This window comes from Haemaphysalis longicornis, unplaced genomic scaffold (assembly GCF_048455015.1).
Source record: "Haemaphysalis longicornis isolate Haplotype H1 unplaced genomic scaffold, Haemaphysalis longicornis Haplotype H1 scaffold_6, whole genome shotgun sequence".
Taxonomy (NCBI): domain Eukaryota; kingdom Metazoa; phylum Arthropoda; class Arachnida; order Ixodida; family Ixodidae; genus Haemaphysalis; species Haemaphysalis longicornis.
Window position 1 is genome coordinate 80,053,063 of NW_027526407.1, and position 10,179 is coordinate 80,063,241.

Below are 10,179 nucleotides of genomic sequence, written 5' to 3' on the forward strand. Positions count from 1 at the left end.
ACAATATATGTGATTGTCTCGCGTTTTTACAAACCCCTTCCTGCGCTCTCTGCGGCCACTTTTGTGATCCCCGCGCACGGATCGGTCTTTTCTCCCCAATGGCGGTGTGACGCGGAGGCTAACGCCGTAAGTCCCCACAATTTTGCTTCGTGAATGTGTTTATTTCCAATTTGTAATACGTAAAGACAGCCACCGTCGTACAAGGAATAAAGCGTAGTAGCGCAATACTGTAACGTCGTGCGCAATCTGTTTAGCTAACTTTTCGGAATGCGAATCGTTTGTAGGAAACGCTAGGACTACATTACCCTCGTGTTCTGTCGTTCAGTGTAGTCAAAACTTAAGCTGCTTGCACGATAACTACATGTTGTGGGTATGCTTGTTTGGTGTTTTGTATTATCTTAGTGATTCCGCGTGTAATTTTCCCGCTTTTTTGGTTTTACGCGTAAGTTGATTGAACGTGTCGTGGAACATTGCAACGTGGTGTTCGTCGCGCCGGTGTTCGTATTCGGGGTTGTTACGTGTTCTTGTGTATATTTTTGCAGTTTTGTGGGTGATTTTTGTTTTCGGCGTTATTCCCACGTGTGGGCTGTGCGCCTCCTTGCTGCCAAGTTTTGGGGAGCCCTGCTGTTTGAACACAGCGTTCCGTCATCCGATAACGCTCGGCACGTTGCAAGTTGCTTCATTACAGCTTACCTTTAAATTGGGGTTAATTGGTGGGAAGCTTCGTAATATTCCTATCAGCTTTGGAGGGAAATTCCCCGTATATGCGGGGCTCTAGCAACGCGTGGCAATAAGGGCGCGCACTACGCCAGTGTTAGCATCGTAGTGAACCAGTAAGCCTTACGGAACGCCTGATGTCCGTTCGCAGGTGACTTGGAGGATTGGGGAACGTTGTTGAACTACACACTCCAAAACTTGGCAGCAAAGGAACTAGCGTGTCGCGGCCAACATGCCGCAGAACGAACACATCGAGTTGCACCGACGCCGCTACGGCTACCGGCTCGACCACCACGAGCGGCTCCGTAAGCGGCTCGGCCGCAAACCGCACGAGGATGCGGAGAAGGCGAAGACGACGCGGGGCCTCAAGGCCAAGATGCTGACGAAGAAACGTTACTCCGAGAAGGTCCAGATGAAGAAGACGCTGAAGATGCACGAGGAAAAGCTCACCAAGCAGCGGGGACCCGAGGCTTCCGCGCAGGGCGCCGTTCCCGTCTACCTACTCGACCGTGAAAACCAGTCTCGGGCGAAGGTCTTGTCCAACATGATCAAGCAAAAGCGGAAGGAGAAGGCCGGCAAGTGGGACGTTCCGATCCCGAAAGTCCGCGGAATTGGTGATTCCGAGGCGTTTAGGGTGATCAAAACGGGCAAGCGGAAGAAAAAGGCGTGGAAGAGGATGGTGACTAAGGTGACGTTTGTCGGCGAAGGGTTCACCCGAAAGCCGCCCAAGTTCGAGAGGTTCATCCGGCCCATGGCGCTGCGGTTCAAGAAGGCCCACGTGACGCACCCGGAGCTGAAGGCCACCTTCTGCTTGCCGATTATTGGCGTGAAAAAGAACCCGAGCTCCCCGCTTTACTCTCAGCTGGGGGTGATTACCAAGGGAACGGTGATTGAGGTGAACGTTAGCGAATTGGGACTGGTTACGCAGGGGGGTAAGGTGGTGTGGGGAAAGTACGCCCAGGTGACGAACAATCCGGAGAACGATGGGTGCATAAATGCTGTGCTTCTCGTGTGAATAAAAAGTTTCGGTACCCCACAAGGTGTTACTTCTCTCTCATGCTGTTCAAATGGCACGTCTAGTGCGATTGATGTTGTTTGCGACCATTTTTCATCTCCTATTCTTTCTTGCAGGTAAACCATGCAGATCTTCGTAAAAACTCTCACGGGCAAGACCATCACCCTTGAGGTAAGCATTCCCCCCGTTGGTCTAGATTCCTCTTTTCCCCTTTTTGTGATGAATCATGTACCACTCATACGCACTCCGCTGGTGATAAACCACAAAACACCGAATCACTATGTATGCACATCTGATGGCCTGTGTTCAATGCTCCACGAGCATGGACCATGAGAGCAGCGGGACTAATGTCTGCGTTTTGTTCTTTTCCTCTACTGTCCCCAGGTCGAGCCCAGTGATACCATCGAAAATGTGAAGGCGAAGATCCAGGACAAGGAGGGTGAGTGCACTCTAATAGCTGATTTCACAGCATGTGCTGTAGTGCTGTCAACCTAGTACACCTTGGTTGAAATAGTGCAACAGGTAGCCCCCTCTCATTTTTTTTTATATAATTGTGAGTCAAACTTACCTGATCTCTCATTGAACCTACAGTTGACAGTACTTGTAAAGCTGATTGTGTAGTCAGAGTGAAACATATTAGAAACTGCAGTCAACCAACTACTACACCACATTGAATTGTGGCTGGACGTGGTATTCACATCAAAGCTTAGCGGCCGATTTTTTTCTCACGGCAACTCTGAAAACCGCTATGGTGGGCGGGGTCCACGATGTCTGCACACGTGTGCATCTCGCAGGAAACAAGGGCTCAGTTGTCTGCCATCACCACCAGATTCTTGGCTGTGGCGCCAAGATGTAATTCTCACCTAAAATTGTGAATGTGCGCGCAGCGTAGCAGTGTATGCATTGTTAGCTGGAAGACTAGTGGCGCCTATCAGCAATGGCCGAAAGGGAAGGCACTTGCCGACAGATTAACAATCTAGCCGATACCCAAACACGACGGGTGACAATCAGCTGACCTCTGCCAACGACTTGCAGCGGGTAGGCTGTAGAACTCTGTGAAACAAGTAATGCGTTTGAGCTCGGCGGCATGACTTCATGCACGCCCCCGAGCCCGTGCGTACCTGTTGCTAAGGCGACACGCATCGTTGCTGGCATGCACTCCTCGCCAGTGAATACAACCTATTCCTTTCGTGCTTGCATAAACTCATGCAGCTTTTACCGCAGTTGCGTGGTCCATTACAGGTTGTTTAGGTTGCTAGATTGAAAGCAGTGATTTGGCAAGGTTGTGCTTTTTTATGTTAAATGGCTAAAGCAGACAGGCTTCATTGACTGCGAGTGGTTGACTTCTGGAGAGGTTTGAAACTGCAGCACTCGTGCTCTGCGATTTGTCGTAGCGTGAGCTGGGACGTGTAATGCCAACAATGTTTACAATCTCTTGTTGGGGGGGCGCAGGCATCCCTCCGGACCAGCAGCGTCTGATCTTTGCGGGCAAGCAGCTGGAGGATGGGCGCACCCTGTCGGACTACAACATCCAGAAGGAGTCTACGCTGCACCTTGTGCTGCGGCTCCGCGGTGGTGCCAAGAAGCGCAAGAAGAAGAACTACACCACCCCCAAGAAGAACAAGCACAAGAAGAAGAAGGTCAAGCTGGCTGTGCTCAAGTTCTACAAGGTGGGTTCCTCTTCTCCGGCCAACTGGTAGCAGTTGTTTCTAAGGGGCATGGCTGGGAAGTTTCGTTAAAGGCCAAAGCATTGAGCGCCCCATTGCTGTCTTCTGGTATAGAAAATGGCCGCTACTGTAATGAGCAAACAACATATCTGAGCTTGCATGCAAGTTGAACCATGCTTGGCAAGAATATAGAGTTAAGGGTTTGTTTTGAAATTGTATGGTGCAAATGTAGAACAGAGGAAGCAAAGTACAGGACAGGTGCTGTGCTTCAGTATAAGACCAGAGTATGTTATAGTGCACACTGAAAGTTAAAGGTGCACAGCAGTAAAGAACAGTAGTGAATTAAAGAATGGTGAACGGCAGTAAAGAAGTCTGAGTATTGCCAGGGGATGCTGTAATACTCCGGGGTAATTGGAGATTAATGGGAGAGGCCTTTGCACTCTCCCCTTAATTTTATGAGAATTTTTTGCTCATGCTGTGGCTTTTTTCTCTTTGCCCCAGGTGGATGAGAATGGCAAGATCACCCGGCTCCGACGGGAGTGCCCCAGTGAGGACTGTGGTGCCGGCGTCTTCATGGCAGCGCACTTTGACAGGCAGTACTGTGGCAAGTGCTGCCTCACCTACGTCTACAACAAGCCCGACGAGAAGTAGGCTGTCACGTGTAAAATAAATCACTGGGTGACAAAAAAACTGGTTTTACTGCGCCGTTTCTGCCTGGCTGCGGTGCCAGAGTTTACAATAGGAAAATTGTTGTAGTTGTTGGGTGGAAAGAAATGCTTCGAGATGGTCAAATATTGTCTAGAGAAAGGCTATAAGACTGCATATTCAGCCGTCATAGTTTGCATATTTAGCCGTCGTAGTTTGGGCTGTGGTTTGGTAATACGAAGGATCTTTAATTCTCGCTCACTGCATTGCCTTAATATTCTGGGGCGGTCCTCCACTCCATGTGCTCCCTCGATGCGACTGAGTGGAAGACCACACAATGAATTGAGGCAATGGTTTTCAAGGATCTCTTCGAGTTTATTGCAGTAATTTACACATGCCTACATTTGGGTTGTACAGAGGAAGGTCCCAAGGCCGAAACCGTATGCAATACCTCCATTGAAATAGAGAATTCGAGCAACATGAAAAACGCGACTCTAACATTAAACATCACTATATAGATAATCGTAAACTGCACAAAACCAGATGCAACTAACAATATGCCACATCAAAGACAATAGAAATGTAAAGATGGAAGCGCAAAAAAAAAAACTGCAACCATATTACACAATGGGGCTCTTCGATTTACAGTCTCGGACTCCCCGAGAAGCAGTCCAGCATTCGATTTTCACATGTATCCATATGGCTTCGGGGAATCTTCGGACTATCCGCGGTGAGTCCGAGACTAAATCGAAGAGCCCCAATGAAAGATGAGACTTCAAGCAGGTAGTTTGTTCTTAAACTTGTAGAACGATTTCGTTTTGATATTGGTAGGCAAGAAATTCCAAAATTGTACAGCGGAAAATTGATAGGTAGCAAATGACTGGTTTGGCTGGAAAACTCGTTTCGGAAGGATTCAGAATAACGGTAAAGGAGGCAAAGAACGCCAACTAAGGAACAGCCAGCTTTTGCCTTCCGGCGAGCTGTGTACAGGTAGGCCTAGTTACACTAATGTACTACAGTATTGCGATATCCCCATAGATATTCCGGTATTTGTACCGAAAGTCTGTGCGCAACATTACAAAAATGCCACAAACGACCGTTCTGGCGCAGGGAGAATGAACTGCAGTGCCGAACCTACGCGGCTTATCGAGGCGGTTGGCGTGATGTGCAAGCAAGTAGTTTCTCTGTCAACGAAGGAGGAATTAAGTTGAAAAGACAATTTTCCAGTAAAGTATCGTAGAGTTGCATATTTTCTTGAGCCGAAGATAAAGCAGACGATCGATTACATTCGGCTAAGCATTAAAAACGAAACCGAAACTTCGGCGAGCGCTTTGTCACGTGGCCTGGCGCGTCTCACTGGAAAATATGGCAGCCTCCGTGGTAGTTGAGGTGGTCGGCAGGTGCGAAGCTCGAAAGACCGCATCCCGGATCGAAAAGCCGGTTGATTCATCAGGGGACCCGAGGACTCAACTGTCGCGACTCAGAGAGGCTGTCGCCGCAGCTCAGAAGGAGGCGAATGCGTACATCACCGAGTTAGTGGACGCTGAACACCAAGGCAAGTCAGGCGCTGGCGACCAGAATGCTGACGACGGTAAGCCAAAATCCGTTGCCATAATCACCTACGTTCTTTACCAGAAGGACCGGGCGCTGCCGACATCGAACACAATTGTCTGTAGTGCAGCACAAAGCTTTCCGTATTGCTAGGTTGCAGATGCACACGCAGGATATCGCAGTGCGTCCTACCGATGCACATGGTTTTGCAATGCCTCTAGTGGCGCCTTAATTCCTCTCATTGGCATAGTCTCAGTTGAAAAAGACTCAGCATACCTATCTATCACTGCTTATTAGTCGTGATTGCGAATGCATTAATGCCGTATTAACGCCACGTGAGCTGTCGTCGTTATTGTCCGATCCCCTTGAGTGGGTATGTTTGGTTTGTGGGTGGGTATGGTGACGTCCCAGCGAAATGGCAGGTTAAAGTGGCCGTGGGATTTTGACAACAGCTGTCATCGTCGTTAGCCAATCCCCTTGTGTGCATGGGTGTGTTGACGTCGCAGCCGAATGACAATTTGTGAAATGGCTGCGAGCTTCTATTGGCAGCAGCCATTGTCCCAGGCCAACCCACCTGAGCGTGTACACATGTTATGCCCACATTCAGCCTTATTGTGTGGTTACCTTGCAACTATTCATTCTTTCCTTCTTTTTTTTTTTTCTGACTCGTCTATTTTTTTCCAAGGTTTTGTTGTTCTTTTTGTCGTGCTTTTTCTCGTTCATTATTTTTGCATCTAAATTAAACTAGGTCACAACTAGCCCAATCTTTACAGTCAGCTTCTTGTTCAATCCCCTGTGTGGCCATGTGCCGTGATCCGAAGTTATGAACAAACCTTCAAGTTGAGTCGAGCAATGTAAAACTCGTTGTACAACGAGCTGTATGTAGCAGTTGTCAATGTTTTTGAAGTTGCAGTCCACAACGCATTCACAAGGCCCTGCGGTTTAACTTGCGCCTTCAGCGCTGCCTCCTTTTGCGGCCAATCGGAAGCCCTCTCCGATGTTCCAAATAAATGCTGACACCACTTTGTGCATTTCTACAGGCTTTAGAGAATCAAATACAGGGACGCGTGACAACCTCTACTCCATTCCAACCGCACATGTAATGTGGCGTGCGAGTTATTTTTAACGTGAACAGAAGGGAACCAACAGGAGAACTAGTTGCGAACGTGGATACTCATTGGCCCAACCTCCCCATTGGCTGTAACCTGTCATGTTACCTCGTAGCAGGAGTGTTGCCTTTGCTAAGGGGCCCACTGGTGGTCCACTTTGCCCACTGGTGCACCGGGATTGCGAGACACGGATATGCACTGCCCACACCCCGTGGCACACTAGTCACCAGCAAGACAGAGCAGTTCGCGTGAAATGCCAAGGAAAATGGCAGCACCAACAATACTGGCATATCCGTTTGGCACCATGTCATCCCCAGGGTGTTTGTTAATTGGACGTTAATACTTTGACATTTGCAGCTGCGTAAGCAGTGCTTACATTTTCTCAGTTTTTGTTTTTTCACTTCCGTCATACGAACAACCTCTTTCGTCTCATTGTATAACCTGGTAAACTTTCACCATGCTTTTCGTGTCGTTATAGGTGCACTATCGACGGGAGGTAATGTTATTTTTCTTGAGCAGTTTCATATGCGCTATGGTAATCTGGGCAGATATAATGGCAAGAAAAGAGCTAGCTTTTATAGCATACCTTAAAACGACAACTCGGGTATGATAGAGAAAAAACACACGGGACAAGCGTTGACAGTGTACCTCATATGGTGCCTTACCTGAATACAAAAAGGCTGCTACAAGTACTGCAACAAAATGCAGTAGCTTTACAGTAGCACATGGCACGGGTAAATTAACACGTAAACAAAGCAACTACCAGCAAGCTAGGAAGTGAGCAAGCAAGCAGAAGGAGTTTTGCTGTAAAGTTAAAACCTTCGCTGTTCCCAGCGGATGCGAGTCAGAAGTCCCCGTAGGAACATGAATGCATCAGAAACATCGGGTGCATCCCTTCACTGAAAGGGCTAGGCAAGCGAGAGTGATATCCACTGTTGTTTTCCTTCATTTATTGGAGCTAAAGCTATCTTACTGGGACCAATGGCGTCCTGTCAAAAAACTAATGCATTTCTTTATAGACCAGGTGGTCGACCGAAAAGCTCTGATAAGATATCTGGACACACGGCGCATGCGTGAATAAACCGGGCTTCCACTGTGTCAAACCGGTCACTTGAAAATCGTGAAAAAGGAACAGTTCTGGATAAGACAACACACACATCGGTTATGAAGATGCACTATAGTATACCTTTGTCTTATAAATGATGTATCGGTGTGCATTTAGATCGTTTGTTGATGCATTTGCTTAGTGTGCGACAAATGGTCGCACTGGTTCGTTCTTCGTTTGTGGTTTGGGTCTTTGAAGGTGTGACGATCGGTCGGACGCACGAGTCAACGAAGCTTGGGCGCATTGTTGGCTTTTGCGCTTCTCTCAACTTTCTTTAGGGAGGAATGGTAAAGTTTTTTGTGTCGGTGAGGAGGTCTCATAATGCTTGCCTCCTCGTTGATGCGTGACTACTTTTAATGCGCAAGTAAGTCATGGGCTTTTATACTTGATGGCATTGCCTATTTCACTGGGCACGTGAAGTAAGAGGAACAGATGTTGCCGCCGAACTGTTGTCTGAAGTAAGGACCAGCCTTATAGCCGATGCTTACAGCAGCCCTCGCCCAGTTCCCCAGCAGTCAGCAGTGAGCCAAAGCACAGTCTTGGTTATTTTGAATGTTTGCTTCATTGTAATGCGCCAGTGTACAAAACAGTCGGTGCCATCGCAAGATGGTTAAAAACATGGCTGGCTGTACATTTGGAACGTACTGCACAGGTGACTGTACTGCTCTTTTACAGAGGAAGAGGAATCGGACGATGGGCCACTTCAGAAGAAAGCAAAGGTGTCCTGACAGCGGTCAGCAAGCACTTTTGTCTTCTTGTATGCGCAGTGTTGTGAAGTTTCAACCATTAAAAGCATTGCATCACCTTAAAAGTGAGCTGCCTGAACCACCCTATTATGGCCACTTGCAAGGTGCTAGTGTGTGTACCCTTCACACAGTGCGTGTGTGTTGCCTTAGTTGGCTGAATGCATTTGATTTGGCATAAAACTTGGCAGCCACAGAGCAGAGTGACTAGCTTCCTTGCCTGCTTGGTTTATTGCTTCAAATTAAGTCTAAAGGCAACTTAAGTAGGTATGCAAAGGATGCATTTTTTCACATTGTGGTGGATCAAGTTATAAAAAACTATTGTTGCCATGGGAGTCTTTTGTGAAAAAAACTACAGAAGTAACCTCATGTTTCTTTGATGTCGTTGAAGGAACACATCAACCTTGACAGCGTCTTTTCTGTATTTTTAATTAATTGCATGAAGGCGTTGGATTGGATGCACCTTTGAGATTTTGTTAGCCCATTTTTTTATTTCCTGTGGCAGACTATAGACCCTTTGCAAAATGTCCAAATCGTTGGCGGAAAAGCAGCAAGCCACTCTGGCAACACTGTGCACCCGCTGCGCCGCCATTAGAAAGGAAGCGAAAAGGCTGCGAGCACAGAGTTTCTATGGAGTAGCTACCGTCCACCGTCCCCGTAATTGCATACGCGTCGTGGGGCAACAGACTTGTGAAGCCGTGGGCGAAAACGTGCAACCGCAACGGCGTTGCTACGACCTCCTTTTTTTCTAATGGCGTCGTCGCGTTCACCACCACTGAATTCTCAGTGTTGTCCGCCTTTTTGCAAAGGGTCTATAGTTGCCAGATTTTGCTATCAATTGCCAAATTAGGTGACTTTTCGTTTTGTTATCTTTTTTTGTTGTTTTTCAACAATGACCTACATTTACACTATCGTAACTACTAAATGTCTTAAATTTGCCAACAGTGCATTTTTGTGCAGATGCAAAGCTTACTGTTCATATTGGGGTACTTGGTAAAGAATGCTTATGGATCAAAGTACCACTTGGACAACAGCTTTTATAGCCATAGTACCTGGCTTTACTGTTTGACTCTTGCCTACTACGTACAGTGTTTCTAACGTTTGTAAGGTGATGATGTTTTCATTGTTCTATTGTTTCTTGCAAAATAGTTTAGTTTTTCCAACAGTTCCAACAGTGCAAAATAGTTTAGTTTTTCCAATAATTTAGTTTCTTCCAACAGCGGCCAAATACCACAGATTTCACAAATACAAACATGTTTCAGAGTGCATGCATTATTTTTGCCTTCCCTACCCATACCCTTTAACCCAGCATCAACTTTTACTGCTCAAACAGGTCTGAATGGTGATAACCGTATCTTTGTCATTTGCTGCACAACTGTGGCTACCAAAAGTCGTATACATTACATTTGAACGAATTGCTTTTTATTTGCAACCGTTTTTCTTTCAAAGGATAGCCACAAGGGTCGAATGCATTTAAATGGGTGTTGCACAATTCTTTAAACAAATTGTATTGCCCACTTCTTTCGAGCAGGTTAGTGGGTCTGCAGTTCATGTATTTCTTATAAAAACATTGTCTAGAGGGCCATCCTATGACGGAGCGTCGACGGCTGGAGCGTCGCTGTCATGG

General features: G+C 47.0%; 2 protein-coding genes across 2 annotated transcripts; both read left to right on the plus strand.

Annotated features, from left to right (window-relative positions):
• Window positions 1-39: 39 nt before the first annotated feature.
• On the plus strand, window positions 40-4,089 carry Ip259 (NSA2 ribosome biogenesis factor-like IP259). The gene is given in 5 exon segments (XM_077675368.1): window positions 40-126; window positions 869-1,903; window positions 2,117-2,171; window positions 3,185-3,402; window positions 3,901-4,089. Coding segments are annotated over 4 exon segments (1,377 nt in total). The 5' UTR covers window positions 40-126; window positions 869-949; the 3' UTR covers window positions 4,051-4,089.
• Window positions 4,090-5,383: 1,294 nt separating this feature from the next.
• LOC144141711 (uncharacterized) lies at window positions 5,384-8,681 on the plus strand. The gene is made up of 2 exons (XM_077673223.1): window positions 5,384-5,635; window positions 8,485-8,681. Exons 1-2 carry the CDS (start codon window positions 5,410-5,412, stop codon window positions 8,535-8,537), a joined length of 279 nt encoding a protein of 92 aa, XP_077529349.1. The 5' UTR covers window positions 5,384-5,409; the 3' UTR covers window positions 8,538-8,681.
• Window positions 8,682-10,179: the final 1,498 nt, after the last annotated feature.